At 42.2% G+C, this 25,598-nt stretch overlaps 1 protein-coding gene across 1 annotated transcript in view; it reads right to left on the bottom strand.

Moving 5' to 3' along the window:
• Window positions 1-25,598, bottom strand: part of DSCAM (DS cell adhesion molecule) — a 682,487-nt gene that overhangs the window by 528,098 nt on the left and 128,791 nt on the right. Inside the window, exon 3 of the mRNA XM_076000082.1 lies at window positions 21,382-21,528. Within this exon, the coding sequence (XP_075856197.1) occupies window positions 21,382-21,528 (147 nt within the window). The remainder of the gene's footprint in view (window positions 1-21,381; window positions 21,529-25,598) is intronic.

Below are 25,598 nucleotides of genomic sequence, written 5' to 3'. Positions count from 1 at the left end.
TTTTTCCCAAATGTTCTTATAATTTTCAAGCCTACAATTTACTTGTTTTTCATTTTCTAAGCATTAACTCTTTTCAACATATGGCTACAATAAAAAAAAAAAATCCAAATTCAATATCATTAGCCACACACATTCTTTAAAAATACACTAGACCGAAATAATTCTGATGATGATTTTTAAAGCTGTTTATAATACACAGTGTCACAGTATGATACTATTTAAAGTTAATTCTTCTAGGTCTTTATCTATGAACAAAATCATAGATGCAGTTATTTAAAGGGAAGAGATGCAATCATTTTTTTTCAATTTGTTAATTGTAAAATACACATAACATAAACCATTTTACCCATTTTTAGAGTCCAGTTTAGTAGTGCTGGTTCTGTACCCATGAAACAAACAACTCCCCAGTTTCCCTCTCCTTCCAGTCCCCTGGTTAACCACCATTCTACTTGCTGTCTCTATAAAGTTGACTACTTTAGAGACCTCATAAAGTGGATCCACATGGTATTTGTCTTTTTGTGACTAGTTTATTTCACTTAGCATAGTGTCTTCAAGATTTGCCCCTGTTGTAGCACGTGTCAGAATTAACTTCCTTTCCAAGTCTGAAAAATATTCCACTGTATGGAAACACCACCCTTTCACTATTCATTCATCAGTTGATTGATATTTGCCTTGTTCCCACCTTTTGGCCACTGAGAATAATGCTGCCATGAACATAGGCAGGCAAATCTCAGTAATTTATTTTTTAAAAATCCATTCCAAGTTGCTTTTGCATAGGTGGCTCAACATTCCTAGGCAGAATACAATCAGCTCAAACAAATGGAAGACAGGCCAAGTGTATGTTTTTTCATGTCACTTGTACAAGAGAAAATAGTCTACCTCAAATAATCTTGCTATTATTCCATTATGAGAAAATGCAACCTGATTTAAAAGTAGGAGCTGAGAAGAAGTTCAGAATGCTCCTACGTGGTATGAAATCCTGAAATAAGCTCAAAAAGACACAATTCATATCCCTGTTCTAATCAGGAACACAAGCACATAGTTTCTGCAAAAGGACTCAATTGTAGCCTCAGACCACATTTACTTTCTTGACGAGATACGGAAGTTCATTTTCCTCACTGCATGATTTTAGAAGAAAATTTATGCACTGTCTTAAATGGAAGAATATTTAGAGAGAGAGATCAAAGGAAATGACCCACAGTTTGGAAATTGTACAATTTATAAGAAGAGGTTAAATGAGTTTCTTCTAAAGAAGAAAAGGCTCAGGAACTAGCCTGAAAGAAAAAAAAATATCTTCACACACTAACACGAATAAAGAAAGGATGACTACGGGCAAAACAGAAAGATAGTTTAAATTTACAAAGATGAATTAAAGTTAGACTACTTGAAAGCTCTGTGGAAATCAAACATTCAAAGTAAGGCAAATATAAGACAGCGGTTTTCCAGAAACCCACATTCAGACAAAAGAGCAGAAAAGTGCTGTATTAGCCATCTCAGGCTGCTATAGCAAAATACCACAGACTGAGTGGCTTAAAGAGCAGAAATTTGTTTTTTCACAGATCTGGAGGTCAGATATCCAAGATCAAGTTTCCAGCCGGTCTAGTTTCCGGCGAGGGCTCTCTCCTGACCCTGCAGGTGACGTCTTCTCACTGTGTCCTTACATGGCAGAAAGAGTAGGCTCTCTGGTGTCTCATCCTCTTTTTATAGGGACACCAATCCTATTGGGTTAGGGGCCATCTCTACAACCTCATTTAACCTTAACTATCTTCTTAAATGGCCCACCTCTAATTACAGTCACATTGGGGGGTGGGGTTTCAACATACAGCTTTTCGAGAGAGACATACACATTCAGTTCCTAGCAGGTGCCCTGGATGTTCTTAAATTTAGCTTAAATAACTTTGTGATATACCAACCACCAACATTTATAGAGTGGGGGAGCAGACGTCCCCTGGATCTCCCCTTTTGCTTCAAATGCCTAAACCTTTTTCTTTCCTTTATTTCGAACAACTTGAAATCAGTCAACAAGAATGTATGCAGTGAAGTCAGTAATGAGGCAGAGTTAAAGTAAGATGTAGCTCAGGGTGCAACAGAAACAATAAAACAGCTGGAGCAAAGGCAGGGGGCAGGAATAGCATGTCTTTGTGAAAGTACATGCCATGCAGACTTCGGAAAGACATTTTTCGGGAGCTTAAGGGGCTAACAAGACATCCCTCCTCCCCACCACACACACACACACACACACACACACACACACACACACACACACACACACACACACCATGAAGAGAGTGCCTAACGGTGTTTGCCTATTATTAAAGCTACTCAATTTCTGATTGATATAATTAAGTAATAGAGGCTCTACATCTATTAATGGCACCAGCATGCACTGAATTCCTTAACCCCAAAACCCGAGTCATCCTTTGATGACTGTCTTTCTCTTTCCCCTTATACCCAATCTGTCACCCAACATAGCAAAGCTGAAAATTCTCTTTTTATAGAATCCAATATACAGAGGCTCTGGGTTTTGTCGGATTCTAATTCTACTTGGTACCCTTTGTGGGTATTGTTTTTATCTGTACAACCATAAAACAAGACGCCACCATAGCCAACTGAAGAATGGCTAGGCGTGGAGTGGGAAGGAAAAAGGACCAAGTCAAGGATGTTGGATTTTGTCCCCAAACATTTCCCACTTGTCTCTTAGCTATGCATTCAACAATACACTTGTTCTCCACTCCCTATTGTTCTCCACGCAGTGCCACATCAACCCCAGCCCGGAATTCTATGCCATTATCCCTAAAAAAAAATTGTTAAAAGTCAATGTCCTTGATTTGGCCAAGAAGGCCCTTCACAGAGCGCTGGCCAGCCCTCTCCCCTACTCCCTCTCCAACTGACCCACGTAGGGATCCTCACGTGGACTGCGGAAGCTCTCCCCAGTGCCCACGCATGGCCAGTTCCTCTGCCTTCCATCTTTCCTTTCCACTCCACGCATGGCCATTCTGGAGTCGGCTGCGATGGTGTCTAGTTTTATGGTCATAAAGATAAAAAATGATGCCCAAAAAGGTACCAAGGAGAATTAGAATCCAACAAAACCCAGCGCCTCTATATATCAGATTCTATAAAAAGAGAATTTCCAGATTCATTCTACTTACACATTTTGGTTCTATGAACACATTTAGCTCATACTTAACCCTTAATCATCAAACTCAAGGCTTACAAAATGCATACTTCTATATCAATCACCTTTAGTGGCCTTAGATTCAAAAGTAGTGTTTTCCAAAGTGTATTCCAAAGATTATCATGGGTGGTCTGGGGAGATAAAATAAAAATAAAAATTAACCAAGAGTTAAAAAAAATAAAAATTGCCATCATCATTTTAAGATTCCTGGTGCATGGCACTGTGCAGCTGTTGTTTAGTATATTATTTCCTACGATTTTTTTGAACCTAGAATCCACATACCTTTTCCCTACCCTCTTGAAATCCTCATGGACACAGCTTGGAAAATGCCAGTCAGAAGTACCTGATCTTATTAACTGAGAAGAAACGCTTTCAACTTGAAGACGACTCACTAATTTTAAAGGACCATTTACTTTACTGTTTCAATCTTGTTCCAGAATTCAGAGCTTATAACCAGCAGGAAAACAACACTTCCCTTAATGTATCATTAATTTTTAAAATATGACATCCATAATCTGCCTATTCCTAGCTTGACGATGTGCTGATTGTTCATGCTGAATGGTGTACTCTAAAGGTTCAAATAAAAAATATCATGGTTTTTCATGCCAGCGTCTTTCCTCAGCTTTTCATTACAGAATGTTTAGAACATACAGGATGGATAAAAACAGGCAGAATAAACTTCCCTCTCTCATGACCCAGCTGCAGCAATAATCGACATCCTGCCCCCTCCCAACCACCACTGATTATTCTGAAGCAAATCTCAGGTATCATAAAGGTATTTTTAGACAGCTAAATGTTGGTTAGTATTTGTTAACACGAGTAAAAGAGCCATAACTCCCACCCTACCATTTATACATACATAAACACGCGCACACACGATACACATTCATTAAAACAAATCATTCCAGCTGCTCTGGTTTTAGGCCAGCATCTCCGAATTTATTTCACGGCACGGCGTAGGAAGGTGTGTTGATGGATGGCTTGCGTGTGTTCGGTTACTGTTGATAAGGACACGGCATAAAATATGTGTTCCAGACCACAGGGACTAATATGGCAGCACGCTCTCATCTGTCAGACCGGTTTGATCCACACAAACCTGTCAACAAAACCAGGTCAGCGGGCTAGAGCAGAGAAGGAAAAAAAAATCGATAAATCTTTGAATTAATCATGCGGCCATCAGAGAGAATTATGGGCACACAAAATGAAATGTATACATGTGGCCTCTTTGCATGCCCTTTCTTCTCATTACTTGTTCATTTCCATCTGATGTGTGGTTCCTCCTGTAGGGTCTGCACTCTAATAACTGTGCTTCTGTAATCATGTTCTAATAACTGTCCCTAATTTACAGTTTCTGGCCCAACTAGTTCTTTCAAGAAGGGATTTGAGACTAAAGATAAATGACTCAAACTTAAATCACGGGAAAAGGCGCATTCTAAATTGCTGTGCATGTTTCCCCCAGTTTTTAAATTCTGGTCACACATAAGAGTTATTAAAAAGCAAATAAACCTCACCATGAAACTGGACTTTACATTCTGCATATAGCTTGATGTACACAAAGAATTTTACTGAACCTTTGTGGGTTCGGACTCCTGTCACCTTGAGTATCCTTGCTGTTACACAGTGTAAAATGTTTGACCCTCCTTCTTCCGCTTCTGTTTAACTCTTCAAAACAGAAATATTCTAAATCACATGGCTATACTCCTTCCCATCCTCATTCTGCATAAGTATTTCACAGGGGTACATAGAAAAGAATTACATGTATTATATAAGAACTATTAGTAAATCAATAGCCACTATTAGTGAAAAGCAGCTTCATCTTAGATCCCGAATTTAAAGTCGAAGTAATTATGAATATTTTTTCCCACCAACAGCAAACAGGTATGAAATTTATTAGCTTATTAGACACATGTGCAATAAATATATATTCTAAACACACAAAATTAGTTTTTCAGCTTCATCACTTTTCTTAAAAAGATAATAATTACCTGTGTTCTTACTAGCTATGAAGGCTTTGTTTTCAAAAATCTCAATATTAAAGACAAATACTTTGATAATTTTGATAAAGCAAGAGAGAAACATATGTGTATTCATCTTTTTATCAGTAAACAACATGCAAGAGATTCAGGAAAATAAAAACCTGGACTTATGTGTTCAGGACCCTAAATAAAGCATGTGAGAAGTCCAATGAAAATCACTCATCAGGCCTCAAAGAAACCAGAGGTCCTGTGTGTTTTGCATCTAAAATCGACTTCAGCGTTTCATGGAGACCGTTGACCGGGGAACCGAGGGGGGGCGCGTGGCCAGCGGTAGGATGTTCGGGTCTTCTTCACTTAGTGATGGGATGGTGCAGAACTCAGCAAGGGAGGACGCAGATGAAACATCAACCGGCTCATTCTTTCTTACTTAGCAGCAAGGGATAGAGTAGATTCAGGAGAAAAACCACTAACCTGAACACAGATAGGGACGCAGACTGACGTGGAAAATAATGACACAGAGCTCATAGGTCTTGAACAAATCTTTGTGGGTCATTTAAAAGTTACCTGCAAGGCTGAGATACACTTTTCTTCAACATGTCATCATTCCCAGTAAGGACTCGTTAATGCAGACAATGTTTTACACATCTCGAGTCCTAAAATAACATCGCACAGAGCGAATCACTCCACTTGGAAGTCGGAGCTGGGGAAACATCATCACGTGCATCCGGCCGGCGTGTCCTTTGGATCCAGCCTGGCTGCGTTCCCTTTTGGGAAGCGGCCCTCCGCAATTTCAAGTTCTTTGGCTTTTTTAATGATAGGGTTTCAATTCAAATAACAATGCTGAGAACTAAAAATTTCACCCTCTAATTATGGGAGGGGAAATTCAGTATGGCCTTTCTCTCCTAATATCATCTATGGTTTGAAAATGACTTGATGAGGCTTTTTGTAAAAAAAAAAAAAAAAAAACCCTTTGCTTTTCCTGGTACGAGAACAATGTTGGTGAAAGATGCTGGTACAATGCATGGGCAGGGAGGGAGGAAAACAAAAGGCTTGCAGGAAAGGAGGGAGGAAGCCAAGGACAAATAAAAGATCATGGAAAAAACAGAGCGGCTGAAGATTTCAATATGCAATTTAGTTAAAAAAAAAAAAGGGGGGGGGGGAGACACTACCCAATATCCCAATATCAGAGGTTTTAAGTTGGCAGGAATCCTGGTTGATCTGGCTTAGGGCAAAGGGGAATGGGGGTGGGGTGCTGACAGTGACAAGGTTGAAGGGGAGCAAAAGAGGCCTGATTCATGCCACTGTGGGTGCTCATGTGTTTTTCTGAAGATCCACTATTCCAGGGTACATCCCTGATCAAAAAATAAACAGTCAAGAAACATTAATCTAAGGAGCATTGCCATCTATAAAACAAATACATATGTGTTATAAATTGAAATAAATTGTTATAAATTTGTTTCCCTTCTCCCAGAACTCCTAGGTTGCAATCTCACCCCCAGTGTGATGGTATCTGGCGGTGGCTCCTTTGGGAAGTGGTCAGGTCATAAGAATCCCTCATGAATGGGATCAGTGCCTTTGTAACAAGGAGTCACAGAGAGACCCCTGACCCTTTCTGCATGTGCAGAAACAAGAAGGCAGCCACGTGCAAACCAGGACACTAAGTCTACCCAGCACCCTGATCTCAGAATGTCCAGCCTCCAGAACTGTGGAAAGTAAATTTCTCTTGGTAATAAGCTACTCAGTCTACGGTAAATTGTTATGGCAGCCTAAACAGACAAAGACTATATATACATGCATGTTTTTTTTTTTTTCAGAAGTTACAGGTATACATTCCCCAGACAAATGATATATTATTTGTATTGAAATATACTTTAAATATTTCCTATTGAAGTAAAATTCAGAATTACAAGTCTCTTTCAAAATGATTCATTTTGGGAAGTGCGGTTTTCAATGAACTTCTTTTAAAGAGTTAGAAGAACTCCATTAGTCTTTGCAGTTCCTTCAGTACAGTAAACCTATTATCAATAAGCTATACCTGGTGCGTCTCTAGCTTACCTGTGCCTTTTTAAAACCTGTGCCTTCATACAATTTTAAAAATGGCAACTTTTAAAGCAGTGCCTTATCCATGGTAAGTGCTTAGATGATAGTAACAAAGGAATTTCCATTTAGAAACAAGGACTAGTGCAGAAACAAACACAATAGAACCCCAGATTGGAGTCTCTGTTCTGCCACTCACTGGTCAGGTGACTTTTAACCTCTGGACTCTTTTTTCACTTATAAAATAATTTTTCAACACAAAATGTGATCATGTGATTGAGATGGGAGGATGCTCCAGGTGATGTTCTCATGCTCACCTGGGCTCCTGTGGGTGATCCTATTGGCTAAGCAGCTGTCATTCCTGCTCTCCCCTCAACCCATGTGACCTTTCCAGGGCTCAAGAATCCAGGTCAGGAACATACCTGACGCTCTTATGCACAGAAATGCTACAATTTCTAGATCCATTGTCACATTAATAAATTGGCAGAGCCCATTGATGACTACTTGAAAGAATACACAACCACACACAAAAGCCATAAGTGTAGAGTGGACTCTGTGTTTATCAAATGTGTATGTCCCTTTAGATAAAAGAGAAGAGTTAAATCTCAGGATCAATGACTGGGCTATGGACCCAGTGCATCAGGAAATGCTCAATATGCCTCTAAAGTTCTCAGCATGTAAGGATTTCCATTAACTTGTGCCATCCTCTGATTCAATGTGGCATTTTAACAAATGCTGCAATATAAAATTGTAGGAGTTATGACAATAAAATCATCTTGTGAAAATAAAAGAAGAAAGCTTTTGCTCTGGGAATATTAAATACTGAGAATTTGGAATTTCTATTTCCCTTAGAACAACATCATGTAGGAGAAGTCAGCTGTAAAATCCCGGGTTGCCTCTGACTTGCCTACCCAGGCACTCTGCACTGGGAGGAGAAGCTGATATAAAATTGTATTTTGGAGCAGTAGAAAAATATAGAGAAGTAAAAGCTCTTCTTAAAGCATTAAGAAATCATTTGAAAGGAAACAGCACCAGCATTTTGATGGAAAAGTTGCTCATTCAAAATTCACTCAGTAATTACTCATTAGGCATCTACTATGTGTCTAAAACTGTAATGTTATCCTTGAAATTGATGGGAAGGGATGACTTTAAGTAAAATTAAAACTAAGAGATTATTTTTGTCCTAGGCAATTTCCTCTATTTTGATTTTACTCTAGTTACACAATATTGTTTTAAAAACATTAAGCATATTGCCCTCAAGCCACAACGAAATGCCCTACATGTGTCAAATATGCAGAAGGCTAAGTCTAGGTTGGATCATATATTTGAAAATGTATTTTCCTGCCTAAATAAGACCCTGTTTTCAAGAGTTATGGCTGTTATAAGTGGCATGTCAATCAGGTGACAATATTAGTTGCTTTTATGCATTTATGTACCTGGGGAAAATTAAAGAAATATTTTTTTGTTTTTTTAAGAAAGACAAACTGTCCATCTTTTAGAGCAGGAGCATTGCAGGAGAAGACCTCAGGTAAATTGCTGAAGCTCTCAGGATGCTCACCTGCAATCAGGGCTAAGACCAGTAGCTAGCTAATGGGGTTGTTGTGAAGTTGTAAATATAACCTGACACATACATGCTACATAATCATTAGCTACTCAATAATCCAAATGTGTTGCCAGCATTTTAATGTATGACCTAACCTTCCCTGAATACATACCTACTTTCGTTTACCCGAGATGGTTAAGGCAAAACATAAGAGCCTTTCATTTCTGGCTTATTGTTCATTTTACATCATACAATTTCTGTTTAAGAAAAGTAAAACACTTTAATGTTGTAGGTAAAGAGTTGTTTGTTTTAATAAAATCCTACAGACTATCAGTTCATTAGTATCCTAAGGCTTTTACACTGAAATTGTAGGATTTTGGATCCTTTACTCATGACTTCTTCAGCATACCTTGCATTCTAGAAACTCTTCTCAAATAGAATTACATTTGCTTTGACTTCCTGACAAGCAGCACACAAGTTAATGCCTATTTGCTTTGAAGCCATGGTGTCTTGACCTCCCAGTGTCTGGAACAGGGGCACTTTAGACAGACAGAAGATAGTAACAATGATGTAACAATGGCCAACATTAATGTCAAGTACTGTGCTAAGTAAGCACTTATGTATCTTAATTCATTTAATTCCTGGAACATCTTATGATATCATTATTGTTATTATTTCCATTTTACAGTAGAGGAAACTGAGGCATAGGAAGGTAATGTAATTAACCCAGGGGCATGTAGCTTGGTCCATGTTAGATCTGAAATGTAGACCTAGGTCCTAGATATTGGCTTCAGGGTCCATACATGTACCTACAGGCTTGATAAGGGAATGCATACCTAGAGATCTAGAAGGCTAACCATGCCTTTCTTGGCTTGGCATTGAAGTTACAGCATTTTTTTTTATCTTTATAAAAATACTGTAGCCAATTCCACAAACAGGTAATTAACTACTGAAGGTCTCACAGCTATGGGGGTGGGACCTAAGGCCAGGTCCCTCTGATTGCAAATGTAAGCCCTGGTGTATACTGTTGGCAAAATGAAAGACACTAAGAAGCCTAAAACCATCCCTGGAAGAACATATGATCCATATATATTTGTTTATTTGCTATATTTTCTTATTAGCTTCTCTACAAATAACATTTTGACCATGCTGTACTACAGAGCAGCACGTGCTAGAGATTTTCTATTGTTTACAAAATCTAATTCCTGGACAGACAACGCTCAACATCTTCACTGCATTTCAAGACACTAACAGACTGAAATATTCTGCAGACACTTTCATTATTTCCCCATACATGGACCTTGGACAGTTAATGCAACTTTTCAAATAGGAGTTAATTGTAAAAATTTTAACTCTAAGTGATTTGTTTATCCGATAAAAATTCAAGTAGTGTGGAACTGATTTTGGAATTTGGGGTACTTTTTAAGAAAAACTTTTCATTTCATGTAAGTTTTCAGACCACTAATCACATTTGGGAAATTTATCATTCATTATTCCATTAGCAAATTTCCCCCTTATCCTTTGGAGGGAGGAAACACAGGCGCACCAAACAATCCGCCACACCCAAATGTAGTAGGATTTGTCCAAAATGTGAGCTATCATTGTATCATGGGCCGCCTTATGTCGTATCATAATGCTTCAGCACAGCCCAGAACATTTGGCTAGGGGAGCAAAGAAACACGGAGTTCAGTAGATACAGAATTTAGATGCAGAAAGTGAGTTTATGTGCATAGAATCTGAAAACGCCAGTCAAGCAGCTTGCCTGCTGTCCCTGGTGCCCTGGCCCTGAGCCATCTTGATCCGGTCCCTGCGCTGGCCCTCAGCCCAGTTGGACACAAGGGCAGACTGCTCGCAGCTGGGGGAGAGGCAGCTGACAGTGTGGCTGCCAGCCGGACTTCCAATGCCAGCGGGGACAGGGCTATAGGGACAGGACTAGGAGTTGCCACACCAGTGAGGCTTTCTGCTTTTGTTTCCTGCCTTTAAAATATTTTATTTAAGGATGCCATTGAATGATCATTTATTGGCTGTCTACTGTGTGTCAAGCAGGAGATGGAAAGATAGAGAATATGTGTCAGAGAGGGTCAAAAAGAATTGGAAGGATTTGTTATGATAGAGAGTTGGAGAGCTTCCCCTAAAAGTGTCCTTCCTGGAACCTTGAAATGTGACCTTATTTGGAAATAGGGTCATTGCGGATGTAACCAGTTAAGAGGAGGCCATACTGAAACAGGGTGGGCCCCTGATCCAATATGACTGGTATCTTTACAAGACGAGATGAGATACACAGACACGGGTAGAGGCCATGTGATCATGGAAGCAGAGACTGCACTGATGCTTCTAGAAACCGAGGAACGCCCAAGGCTGCCGGCAACACCAGATGCCGGGCAGAGTGTAAGACAGACTGTCTCTAGCGTCTTCAGAGGCAGCATGGCCCTGAAGACACCCTGATTGTGGACGTCTGGCCTTCAGAAACGCAAGAAAATGAATTTCTATTATTTTAAAACACCCAGTCTGTGCTATTTTTTGGTGGTCCTAGGAAAGTAACACAGTCGTCATCTAAAAATGAGTAAAGCAAAGGGAAGCTCATCTGTGGCTGTGGGACTGTTGAGTTCCGTGCTAGGTGTGCTCTGTCGGAAGAGGCCGGAGGGCCCAGGTACGGTGAATAAGCAAGTCCAGGAGAGAAGGCAGGGCCAAAGTTGGGATCACCTGTGTAGAAGCGATGACTGAAGACCTGGGAGACAGATAAAAATGACCGGGAGAGAAAGTGGCTGAGGCTGGGTTGTGAGGCCAACTTACACTGCTGAGTGGGGAAGAAAAGACGTAAAGTTAAGGAAAGAGATGGCACAGAAATAATAAGAAAGAAGGTCAACCAGGGCAGTGTAGTTTTGTACAAATCAAAAAAGGGCAAATGCTATGAACTGTCCTGTGCCCCCTGAAAATTCTTATGTTTAAGCCCTAACCTGCCATGTGACTGGATTAGGAGTAAAGAAGTAAGGTTACATGAGGTCAGAAAGGTGGGGCCCTAGTCTGATAGGATTAGTGGCCAAGAGTGGACTTCTCCTTTATTTGTATTGTCTGAGTGTATTTTAAATAAATTTGTATTCACATGTTACTTAAAGAAGAAGAAGAAAAAAAGAAGAAGAAGGAGGAGGAGGAGGAGGAGAAGGAGAAGCAGCATGAGAGAGTGAGGTCTGTGAGGTCATAGAGAGAAGAAGTCTGTGTGCCTACCACAACGTGAGCCCTCACCAGACCCCTATCATGCTGGCACCCTGACTTTGGACTTCCAGTCTCCAGGACTGTGCAAAAATACCTTCCTGTTGTGTAAACCACCCGGTGTGTAATATTTTGTTTTGGAAGCTAGAGTTGACTGATACAGCAGCCAACGGAGTAAGGTGGGCAACTGTGTACACCGTACAAGGAAGTCAGAGAGAAACTGGACCAAGAGACAGCCTGGAGATCTGACATTAGGAAGTCACAGGTAGAATTGAAGCAGTAAATTTCAGTAGAATATGAGAGGCAGAGTCCATATGATGAGGGCTAGGAATAATAGTGAGTTGGACTATTCTCTCAAGAAGTTTTGAAAGGAAAGAAAGAAAGAGGGGGGAGGGAGGGAGGGAAGAAGAAAGAGAGGGAAAGAAAAAGAGAGAAAGAGAGAGAGAAAGAAAGAAAGAAGAAAGAAAAGAGAGAGAGAAAGACGGAAAGAGAGAAAGAGGGAAAGAGGGAAAGAGGGAAGGAAGGAAGGAAGGAAGGAAGGAAGGAAGGAAGGAAGGAAGGAAGGAAGGAAGGAAGGAAGGAAGGAAGGAAAGAAAGAAGAAAAGAAAAGAGAGAGAGAAAGAGGGAAAGAGGGAAAGAGAGAAAGAGAGAAAGAAAGAAAGAAGAAAGAAAAGAGAGAGAGAAAGGGAAAGAGAGAAAGAGAGAGAGATAGAGAAAGAAAGAAAGAAAGAAAGAAAGAAAGAAAGAAAGAAAGAAAGAAGAAAGAAAAGAAAAGAGAGAGAGAAAGAGGGAAAGAAAGAAAGAAAGAAAGAAAGAAAGAAAGAAAGAAAGAAAGAAAGAAAGAAAGAAGAAAGAAAAGAAAAGAGAGAGAGAAAGAGGGAAAGAAAGAAAGAAAGAGAAAGAAAGAAAGAAAGAAAGAAAGAAAGAGAAAGAAAGAGAGAGAGAGAGAGAGAGAGAGAGAGAGAGAGAGAGAGAGAGAAAGAAAGAAGTCAGCAAAGAGAGGGGTTTCTTTAAAATGGGGGACCTGGGCACCTGTGTCATAAGAAGTACAGTCGTTACTAAAAAGACGATGGCAGAGATAATAGAGGTGACAACTGGTGAAATGAGGTCACAGCACAGTCGGGGGTGGGGGGTGCTGTGACAACAGCCCTGGTCGGAGGTTAAACTGGAAGGAAAGACGACGTCTCTTCCTGTGAGAGCAAACACGAAGCCAGACAGTGTCTGAGGGAGGAAGGGCCACCGGAGAGAGCTGTTCTCAGACTCCATGAGTAAAAAGCACGTGATCTTTTGAACACTGGAGGGTGGGTCGAGGGGGGCTGAGAATGAAGAGCTTAAGGACGCTGAGAGAAGGCGTGGGAAACACACCTTCAGCAACACAGAATGGGTTGGCAGGAAACCCCCGAAGATCTGGACGAAAGGAGAAGAGCCAGTCACAACTACACGTCACAAATGCTCGGTGCACCCAAGCTCCCATCATGCTCAGCGGGTGGAAGAGGGGAAGGGAAATGGTGGTGGCTGCCTGGACTTAGGGAGACCACAGGGATGTGGTGACTGAGGAGAGGGAGGTCCAGGCTGCTAGACTTGACTGCCCTGTCCCATCCACCCAGGAGTAAAGCCACCAAGGGCTGACAGTCATGGTGGCTCTGCCTGGTGACCTTCTGCCAACTCACCTGCTGAGGGGACTTCCCTCCACCTGGCCAGCCCAGCACGAAAGAAGCAGCGCCAGAGCCTGTGCAATCTATGCTTATCTCTGGCTTGACAACACCTTGACTTCACACTCACCTCTCGAGCAGCTAATAAGTTACTCTGGGTCAAAAATTACATTTCTAAATCTTGAATCCTGTTTTCTCATACTACGGCACCACTGCCTAAGCAAATCTTGATTTCTGACATCTGATTTTAGCTTATTGATAATAATAATGTCAAAGGCGTTATTGTTATCACTGCCCAATATTTATGAAAGATCCTGTTATTCTCTCCAACTTTCCTAAATAAACACTCACAGACGAGCAAGAGACCAGAGAATATGCTTGGGCCCAAATTATATCTGGTTGGCTTGGCTGGCCATCTGTTTCCCGTGCGTAGAAAGGACCAGACATCCTAGGGAGTGAGGAGAGAAGGTAGAAGATGCCTCATAGCCAAACATAAACTGAACCACATTTACATTTAAGTAGAGCAAGGAGAGAATGAATTGATGTGTTTGGGGATATTAAAGTAATTTGGGTGGGATCATTCTCAAGGCTGGAAGTATTTGGATACTAGGCAGTAAAGCTCTTAAAAGTACACATTATCTTATTCGCTTGCTTTCTCCAACATTTCATGATGGGCATCTTCAAAAAGTGACCATTGAATACATGAAAAAAAATGAGCCACATCATCAAAGAAGTTGCATTGTACCAGAAAGAGTTAACACAGTAGGTCTGCGACTGTTGTCCTTACAAAGGTCAGTGTGCAAGGTCACCCTGGCTGGTCCCTGGGAGCCTGACAAGGGTGGCTCATGTGCCTGAACTATATATGCGACACTGTCCATGCTGGGCACCCGCTTCCCTCTGGGCGTCTGGAATTGGGGTACATGCCCGGCAGCGTGTGCCGACAGGCCCAGCCCCCAGTGAGATCCATGGGCACTCAGTCTCCACGGGCTCCCCCGGCAGACAACGTCACATCTCCCGTCACAACTCATTGCTGGGGAATTAAGTGCGTCCTGTGGGATTCCACAGGGAGAAGACCCTCGGGGACTTGCGCCTGTTTTCCTCTGGACATCACCTCCCGTGCCTTTTCCCTTCGCTGCTTTTACCCTGTATCCTCCTCCCAGAATAAATCACAGCTGTAGACACAACTCTATGCTCAGTCTTTCCAGCAAATCAGACCTTGCAGTGGTCTTGGGAACCCTTGACACACAGCTTGGACAGTAGGTGGCTTGAAAGATGGAATGTTCAAATTGGAATTTTAACATGTCCTGCCATTTTATTGTGAGAATAAACCAGTGAAACCATTGTTTGTCCATGTGAGAAAGCCAAGGTGAAGAAAAGAGAGAGAAAGAGAGCACACCTTTCCCTGGGTCACCCAGCTAACCTGTGTCAGAGCTGCGATCAAATGTCATATTCTCCAGGAAATACAAGGGGCATTTTAGCCCAACTTAATAATCCAGTATCTTCACAGCACATGGCGTTTTACACACACACACACACACACACACACACACACACACACACGCAACACGCAGCACACGTACACCCCCACACACACATCAAACACACACCACACCAAACGCCACACACACATGCCTGTGCCACACACATGCACCACACCAAACAGCACACACACAAACAGGACACACACACAGGCAATGCACACATTACATACACACTACACACGCACATACAACACATACATGGACACCACTCCTGGGATCCCCGGGGCTCAATTTGCTACCACACTTTCCTTTCTTGATTTCTCTTTTAAAGAAAAAAATATTACCTTGACATATCTATCTCCATGTGTCTACCTAGCAGTTTCGGTGGTTCCACAGTCAAAAATGCATGTTTCTGTTTGGGGCTGTCTCGACCACAGTGCATAGTTTCCAGTCTGAAGAGTGGGGAGGTGCCACCTCTCTGAAGGCGAGCCTCCGCAGAGCTTGCGCTCGGGGCACTGTTGGGGGGCTCTGGGCCTGGTCACATCCCACATGTCCCCACCCCCAGTGTCACATAGAGCCTCCGCCAGAGCGGGAAACAGCCGGTCTTTAATCACTTTCAGGTGGCCGTGGAGTTACACGCAAAAACTTAGTGAGCAACAGACTTAAATAGCAAAACTATAGCATAATGGATGGTTTAAAAAAGAAAAAGACCAGGACCTTCTCTTCCTGTAAACTTGCATGTGGCATATATTTCTGTTACCTCACTCTCAAAAATATAGCATGCCAAAAAAATGCTACACCTTTCCACCTTTCTAATTCCGGTATGACGTAGACTACCTGAGCTAAGAATGATTTCTGGGGTTTGAAGTGAGGCTCCTAGTTACTAAAAATTAATATAATAAAAGATTAGACGAAGAACCGATAGATACAAGGTAGACAGGTGATAACAAATAGAAAAATGTTCCTGTTACTGTTTGCATGTGGTCCTGCACATTTCTATTTAGTGAATGTTGAAGAAATGCTTCTTTAATTCTGCAACTCCCTGACCCTTTTAAAAATCAAAGACGAGGCTACCAGGTGAGTTTGGGTTTGCTCTTCCCATCATTTCAGTGTTGGTCTCAGTCCTTTTCCTTGCGAGCTCTTTGAGGGTAGCCCTGGGTCTCAACAAGACGCATCCTAACTGCTAAGTAGCAGCCTATTTTGAAAACGCTCAGCGACTGGCAGGCACTAAAATGGAAACAGAAGTGCCTTAGCAAAAAGGAAGGTTAACCTCTGCAGTCACAGAGCACACACGTGCCGGCACCCACCATAGCATCCCCCACAGGTCCCCCCAAAACCGTGCTTCTCATCTTCCAAATGAGAACAGGTTGCATCCGATCTGCTCTTAGTTCAGGTTTGCAAAAACACGCTTCGGGAAAACCTTGCCTGATTTGGCTGACTGTATCCATAATTTAATTGTTTTCCCTTCTCTAAAATGCAAACAAAGATTTTTCTTAAATAACCACGTCTTTTCTGAAAGCTTCCCTCCTTCCCCAGGCAAAATCATCTGCATGTCTGGGGTGCTTTGCTGAGGTGCCTGCATAGTAGGGACACACCGATAGTGACTGCACGGGTCCCCCCCCCCACCAGCTCCTTAAGGGCAGAAGCCACCTCTGCAGGGTTCTGGGCAGGGGTTGCTTCTTCAAGCCCAGATCCCGTGCTATCTAGGGCGTTCAGACCCAGTTACAGACCCCAAGAACGACATCAAATGCTTCGATGTAAGGTGCCGGGTTTATGTCCTCTGATATTCAGCACAGGCAGAAAATCGTTCACTTCTACTCAAAACACAGGAAGAAGACAATCATCCCTGGGCCCGAATTCACTGATCCTGAGAGACGGAATTCTCCCCGAGCCATCACTGAGAGAGGTGCTCAGGTAGGAAATCCTGTCCCAGAAGATCGAGCCGCCGCTAAAGAGGGAGGCAGTTCCTCTGGGAATAGTAAAATATTTGCTTTTTCCATTTTCCAAATCCGGTTACCCTTGGGCTGTGTCTTTGATGTTAATGTAGCTAAACCCCTGCTGAGATTCGCACAATTTTATCAGAAGAAACAGAAACAGAATGCCGGGCTCTCTCATGGCGGCCTCGCTCATCGGAGAGAAATTCACGACCGGGCTGGCGTCATTCTTCTCCCCCGGGACGGGCCTGCGGATCTCCACATCAGCAGTCACTCCGAAGCATGCTGCTGTCCCAGCCACTGTGCTTTCATTGGGCTACATTAATATTCTGACATCTTAAAGGCTTTCATTGTGGCTTAAGGCAAGAGAAGAAGGGATAAGGATGTGTAAAAAAAAATGTGTATAAACATCTTGGCTCTTGTCTTTTCCTGCTCATTCTAGCGAGGCGAGAAGACAATAGGTCAGGATCCATCACACTGATGGAGCACGTTTGGTGGCAGGGTGGTGCCTGTCCCCTAACGTTTTCTCTCTGCAGGTTCACCCGTCAGCGGTCGCGATGGAGTCTGAGGGTGAGTGTCAACCGCGTGGGAAGAGCCCGGGCCGGCAGCAAAGCAGCATCAGACGCTGTGAACCTTTTCTTCCTTTGGGGGAACTACAGGGTTCCTGCTTTCAGCCCGCTGGAGTATTTTTTTTCAAAGACCACCGAAAATAAATGAGCTCATTTACGTCCTTGATACTGGTAACCTCGTGACCCTATGGGACGAAGACGCACGACTGGATTCCTGAGTCTACGTGCAGGAGGACGGAAGCCCTCCCGCCCCCCCGGGAAGAAACGAGTGCCGGATCTGATGGGTGACGCGCTCACGGAGGCCACCGCCGGGTGGTCAGGGCTCAGGGTGGGGCCCAGGCAGACACTGTGCTGGTGTTCCTCACCCTGGCAAGGACGTAACCCAGCCACTCATTTTCTCAACCAAGGGAAAGGACAAAAATTGGTAAGACATGCTAATAGAAACCACTTGTCTATTTTTATAGGAAAGCACCGAAATGCTTAACTTTGGTTTTCCCTGAAAAAGAATCTGCAGAAGACAAATATCCATCTCCCCTAGCCAAGATTTCCAGCGTCCCTGGACTAGAGCCCCTTGCTCACCTGTTTGAAGCGGGCCTTTGCTGCTCTGGCTGTCCCCAGGCGTCCTCCCAACCCTCCAGGCTGAGCACCCCAGTCCCGGGGGGCAGCCGGGCCACCTCTGAGCAGGCAGCTTCCCGCCCTGCCCCTTGGGCACCGCGGGCCGTAGCCTGTTCACCGGCTCCGCCTGCCATCAGCTCCCCGCTCTCTGCAGTAGCATCCCTACCTACACAGGCTTATGTTCATGGCTGGATCAGTCAATCGCTCTTCTCCACGGGGAGAATTCCCAACTAGAGGAAGCGATCTGCACGGAGTCGGAATGTTTCCTGGGACAAACTTCCCAGCCAGATTCCAGCAGGCGGAGATGGCTTCCTAACCCGGGAAGAGGGCGCCGGGTGATGACCACGCCGAGGAATAACCCTAAACTAGCTCGACAGGAGACACAGGGGCTATGGGTCTATTTACGAAGCAGAGACAAAAGTGCCTCTTCCAGATCAGCTGCTGTGCCCACGGCAGTCCTGGAGCTCAGTGCTAATTCTCCCCTATTCCTGACGCCTCTGTGCTGGGCACCCGCTGAAGCCAAGAATCTCCAGCGCTTCCCTTCAGCAGCTCAGCCCTGCCAGCGAGAGTGGAGAAGGGAGGTCCCAGGTTCCTCCTCTCAGCCACACACGCACACACACACGCACACACGCATGCACGCACACACACCTCCCCTGCAGATGGTCGAGGAAGGCCGGCCTCCATCCTCACCTGTGCCCTGACCTGGCCACCAAAGAGAAATACAATCCTTCTCCACCTAAACCATGTTAAACTGGTTTATTTATTAAGATCCCCAATGTTTTCAACTATTTGTCACCTCCAGTGACTTCCTGACCTCCCTCCCTGGCAGTTTAGATGGGTGGAGCTCAGACCCTGGGAACAGGGTCCAACCGGGGCAGTGAGCAAGTAGCAAGTCATGTCAAAAGGCTCGGTTTCTACACTTTCTGCCTGCAGATCCTAACACTGATTTGGGGCCCTGTTGTCATTTACAAGGTCATTTTTAATTACAGTTTTAACAGACTTAGGTTGCACTATTCTCTCTCTCTCTCTCTGGCTTACTTACCAACAAATAAAAGGTTGTTATTGATGTATTCCTCAATAACATAAACACTTATGCCACATTTGTTTTCTAGATGTCATTGCAAAGAAAGAGAGGCCAAGTGCTTACCCACAGTCCATGTGGTAGCTTTTAAAATTTTACCAAAAGATGAAGCTCCAGTGCATGACTGAAGCAAGGGTGTGGGAACTAATGGTTCCTACCAGCAAGACACAAATTCTATATTCTGCATTCCAGCACCTCCCCACTTACCAGATATAAAATTCCTTTTTTAATATTATTTAATAAGGTTCACATTGGAAGGAAAATAAAGTCTATTCACATAGATTGCAAAAAGGTGAAACCTGCATTTGGGTTGACCACTAACTAAAGATGTCTAGGAAACAGAAGAACACACATCTTACATCTATTAGATAGATAGACACACATAGATATGTAAAAACCTGGTAGGTATTTCTATTCTTCACCCAGATTTTCAGTTCTGCCCTCCTTTCACGCACATGCCCCACTGAAGTTACACATGGCCAAGGTACTTGCTTTGGCCAGTTAAGGATGAACAGTAAAGTAACGTGTCAGCTCCAAATGGAAGCACTAAGAGGCAGCTTATAATTCTCCTGTGCTCTCTACCTCTGCCAGAGAAGCCCCTAGGCTGTAAATCTGGATGGCAGTTTTATAAGATGGTGGAGCCTCCATCAGCTTGGGCTCTTGAGTCTGGGAAATTGAAAATACAGCCCAAAATTCTCCCCTCCCTGAATCCACACACCCTCACTATGTAGATTTGAGAGCCATTCCCCTCTGACTCTGAACTTAACCACATGACAATTACCAACTCTCTCCACCTATCATTAAAAAAACCAAAATGAGCCCTAAGGAGAGAAGATTAAGATCATGAAATTTTGAAATTTAGCAATGGACACAGGTAAATCTCCATTCTGATTATTGCAATCATATTTCAGTTCTTATGCTTACTATTTTTCAATACCCTAAGTTAAAAAATTATTAATATTAATCAACATAACAGCAAGGAATTTATTATTGATTGAAGCATGAGGAGTTTTGAATTTACTGTAAAGACAATACTAAGTAAAAAACCTAAAAACTTCCATTACACTCTAGATTCCTTTGATGTCTTTAATGACAAAATATTTTACTTTTGATTTGGATCTTTTAAATTGGCTTCTAGTCTTTCATGTACAATAACCCATACTCTCTAGCTAATCGATAAGCTGAAAAATAAAAAAAAACAGTATGTCACCATGAGTGTTTGTTTCCAAATTCTTCTCTCCATAAATTGATAAAATGTTGCTTAGTCAAGAATTATGTTAAAAATGCACGTTGTGTGTGTGTGTCCAAGTGTGTACGTACAGACGTGAAAAGAAAAGCAACTATTTCTAATCCACATTAGAACATAGACTATGCTCATCACCATTCTTTTCCAAAAGCAGCCAACGTCTTTTCAGATATGCCAACGGTCATCATCCAAGGATGTGTAAAACAGGAAAACCAAGCACCACACTGACAGTGGCCTTTCCAGGTAAACAGTTCAGGGCGAGAAATCAACTTAAATATGAATACCGTTAGAAGTAAAGAGCCGCCATTTCTTAGAGGCTAAATTTAAATTTTGTCGTTTCTGGACACCAAATATAAGCCAAGATATTACGTATATACAAATATGTATTTCAGTGCTGAACATATATTCTTAATAGAATCTTCAAGAAAGAGGTCAGAGATACAACATAACCCTGAAGACATTGGAAAGGGCTAAAAGAGCATGGAATCAGGACTTCCATTCTCCTGGTCTTGGTTTCAGAGTATCAGTCATGCCTGTATCACTGAGTTCTCTCTCAGACGCACACCACCACTACTTTGTCTTTAGAAATAAGACCACAGTTTCCTCATAACAGTTAACATAATGGCTACGCTTACTGCGGGAGTCACTGATATCTACCCAGCAGTCTGTTCGCCAAGAATATCTGAATCGAGCCATCATAAACCGACATAAAACCCTTATATCAGGTTCATTTATAAAACAGCATCAACATGAAGGATACTAATCCTTAACTACAATGATACATGGAGACCCGGTTCCATCTCTGAGGCCACCTGTCCGGAAGGTAAGCCCGGCACCTGCAGCCCGGACACGCAAAGCCTACCTGAGACAAGTGAAACAGTGTCTTTCTCCCATGAGACGACAGTGATGTACGCCTCCACCGAGGAGGGGATAATGCACTTGAAGACTGCGACATTGCCTCTCATGGTTTTCTGGTCCTCCACACGGACTGTATAGGGCTCCCGTAAAACTGGAAGGAAGGCAGGAAGAGACTGTTGGTCAGGCACGTGGTCAGCAGGCCCGCTGTGAGAGCATCTTATCCTAACAGCTGCATCGCAGCACACACGTACCAACTGCATAACATACATTGACTGGGAAAAAACTGACACCTACATTTCATGTCTTTCATCTCCCAACTTAAAAAAAAAAACAAAAAACCTTCATTCCATTAACAATAGGCGGCACTCTGTACCAGAGGGGCACTCCACAGCACATTGCTTCACTTATATGTATTTGTAGCTTCCAAATTTCCTGTTGTTATTGATTTCTAGTTTCATTCCATTGCGTTCAAGGAAAGTTAACTTGATATGATTTTGACTGTTTGAAATTTCCTGAGTCTTGTTTTGTGGCCTAGCATACGGTCTATCCCGGAGAACACTCCATGGGGTGATGAGAAGAAAGTTTATTCTGCAGCAGATAAATGAAATGTTCTGTAAATGCTCTTTAGGTCCATTTAGTCCAGACTATAGTTTAAGTCTGATGTTTCTTTATATATATTTTCTGCCTGGATGATCTGTCCATTGCTGAAAGCAGAGTATTAAAGTCTCCTACTATTATTGTATTACAGTCTATCTCTCCCTTTAGATCTATAAATAGTTGCTTTATATATGTGGGTACACCCATGTTGGGTGTGTATGTTTTACTATTTTTATATCCTCTTGCTAAATTGACCCGTTTATCATTATATAATGATCTTCTTTGCATATTTTTACAGTTTTTGTCTTAAAGTCTATTTTATTTGACATATGTATAGATAATCCTGTTCTTTTTTGGTTTCTGTTTGGATGGAATACCTTTTTTCATCTCTTCACTTTCAGTCTATGTGTGTCTGTATAGGTGGATTGGGTTTCTTATAGGCAACATATAGTTGGGTCTTGCATTCTTATCCATTCAGCCACTCTATTTCTTTTTATTGGAGAATTTAATACATTTAAATTTAATGTTGTTATTGATAGGTAAGGACTTAACTATTGCCATTTTGTTACTCGCATTCTATTTGTTTTGTAACTTCTCTCTTCCTTTCTTTCTTACTGTCTTCTTTGTGATTAAGTGATTTTCTCTGGTAGTATACTTTAATTCAATCCTTTTTTATTTTTAGTGTTATCGTTTATAAGATTTTTTCTTTGTAGTTACCAAAAGGCTTATAAAAACATTCTATAGTTATAACAAGTTATTTAAAACTGATACCAACTTAACTTTGATGACAAAAAAGAAGAAAATGCCTATTTATTAAACAAGGATCACATAGTTGATGTTTATTAAGAGCACAGGCATACATCATTTTATTTCTGTTCAATTTATTGTGCTTCACAGATATTGTGTTTTTTACAAATTGAAGATTTGTAGCAACCCTGTGTCAACCAAGTCTACTGGTGTTATTTTTCCAACATCATGTGCTCATTTCACGTCTCTGTGACATATTTTGGTAATTCTCACACTATTTCAAATTTTTCATCGTTTTTGTTTTATCTTTTATGGTGATATGTGATCAGTGATCTTTGATGTTACTATTGTAATTAATTTACTTACAATTAAATAATTGTAATTATTTTGAGGTTCCAGGAACCATGTCCATATAAGACAGCAAACTTAACTGATAAATGTTTTATGCACTCTGACTACCCTACCAATTGGCCATTCCCCCATATCTCTCCTTCTCCTCAAGCCTCCTTATTCCCTGAGAAACAAGAACATTGAAATTAGGCCAATTGATAAGTCTACAATGGACCTGTAAGTGTTCAAGTAAAAGGAAGAGTTACATGCCTCTCACTTTAAATCAAAAGCTAGAAATAATTAAGCTTAGTTAGGAAGACATATCAGAATCTGAGGTAGGCTGAAAGCTAGGCCTCTTGCACAAACAGTTAGCCAAGTTGTGAATTCAAAGAAAAAAATTCTTAAAGGGAATGAAAAATGCTACTCCAGTGAACTCATGAATGACAAGAAAGTGAAACAGCCTTATTGCTGATAGGGAGAAAGTTTTAGTTGTCTGGATAAAAGACCAAACCAGCCACAACACTTAAGCCAAAGCCTAATGCACAGTAAGTCTCTACCTCTCTTTAATTCTATGAAGGCCAAGAGAGGTAAGAAAGTTACAGAAGAAAAGGTGGAAGCTAGCAGAGGAAGGTTCATGAGATTTAAGGAAATAAGGTACCCCCATAACATAACAGTGCAAGGGAAGCAGCAAGTACTGATGTAGAAGCAGCTCAAGTTATCTAAATGAATTAGCTAAAATAATTGACAAAGGTGGCGACAGTAAACAACAGATTTTGATGTAGACAGTCTTCGATTGATAGAAGCTGTCATTTATGACTTGCATAGGTAGAAAGAAGAAGTCAATGTCTGGGTTCAAAGATTCAAAAAACTGACTCTCTTGTTAGGGACTAATGTAGCTGGTAACTTAAAGCTGAAGCCAATGCTCATTGACCATTTAAAAAATCCTGGGGCCCATAAGAATTATGCTAAATCTACTCTGTCTGCACTCTAGAAATGGAACAACAAAGCGCTTCTGTTTACAGCATGATTTACTGAACATTTTAAGCCCACTGTTGAGACCCACCGCTCAGAAAAAAAGTGGGTTTTTTTCAAAATACTACTCTCATTGACAATGCATCTGGTCATCCAAGAGCTCTGATGGAGATGTACAAGGAGATGAATATTGTTTTCATGACTGATAACACAACATCCATTCTGTAGCCCATAGATCACAGTGTAATTTTGACTTTAAAGTCTTATGTTGTTGAAATGATGACAAAGGATTTAGACTACTGCAATTTCTCTGAGGGATGGCTGTATTCATTCATCCCTCTCTATTAGCCTTAATTCTTTAAAATATAAAAACCTTTTAAAACACAAATATCAGGAAACAAGGAATAGTCTCAATTTCATGATTTACTATGAAAATTAATTTAACCAAAATCAGAGCCAACTACACATTTCGTGGGGTCAACAAGAAAATGAAAATCCAGGGTCCTTATCTACAAGGAGGAAGAAAGTGCCTTTAAACATAGTGAAGTATGAAACATTTTTTTTTTTTCTTCTGTGGTCTCTCTGCCAACCTGTCATGTTGTCTTTTCATTCACTATTTAATGACATACTTCCTTGGGCGGTGATAATCTCCGGGCACGTGCAGACCCTCGCCAGCACCCAGAGCCCCCCCTCACCAGCAGACACACGCAGCCCTCCAGCTGTGGGGTCCCCTCCTGCCAGCTGCCATGCACTGGGCTGATAAGCCACCCCTGGCTGGGGATGGGAACCACAATCTCCACTTCCCACCTGCCCACTGTCCCCACCCACAATGGACAGGCAACCCCTAAGGGACCGTGACCTCCATCCCGGGGACACTCTTGGTGTCTGGGTTGGAGGCAGGCAGGAGGCTCACAATGAATGAAACCTTGGCCCACTGCCTTTTACCTACACTGATCCCTCAACCACAATGCCTGCCCACAAGCAGCCAGCAGCCTCTATTTCCTTCATCTGAAAATAGAAACAGTATCTCCCTTGCATGATTGTACAGGTTAAAATGAAAGATGTCTTTAAAGTGCATGGCACAATTTCTAGCACACACTCACTTTATTCACTGGAGTTGTTCTGATGGCTGGTAAGAGAGGCCTACACGAGAGACCCTAAGCTGGAATAGGGGGACACCCTTTAAAGATACTGGGAATAGGCAAGTGGGCCCTGGGAAGGGGCCACAGCCTCCCTCCTTCTCTCTCTCTGATTCTGGCTTCATCTTTCTCTTTTCCCATAGACGGGCTTCCTCTCCTTTTTTAGGCTCACGCAGAAAATAGAAGGTGCCTGGCCCACATTCCCAAGCATCCTGAGGACAGATCAACCCTCTGTCTGTCATGAGATATCAATTCTCAGTTCAGAGGGCAGAGGAACTGATGGTCCAGCTTGGTCCACTTATCTTCCCCAGTCCAGTCGCCTGTGGCCAAGGGGCCAGGGCTGTTTTATGTGACATGAATGCAAGAGGAAGGCAAGGGGGTTATTGTGGGCTGGGTTGGGGGGGCACAGAGACACCCACCAAACCTGTAGTTATTA

Source organism: Microcebus murinus, chromosome 1 (assembly GCF_040939455.1).
Source record: "Microcebus murinus isolate Inina chromosome 1, M.murinus_Inina_mat1.0, whole genome shotgun sequence".
Classification (NCBI taxonomy): Eukaryota; Metazoa; Chordata; class Mammalia; order Primates; family Cheirogaleidae; genus Microcebus; species Microcebus murinus.
Note: the sequence above shows the minus strand (reverse complement) of the source record. Positions and strands in the feature narration are given on the sequence as shown.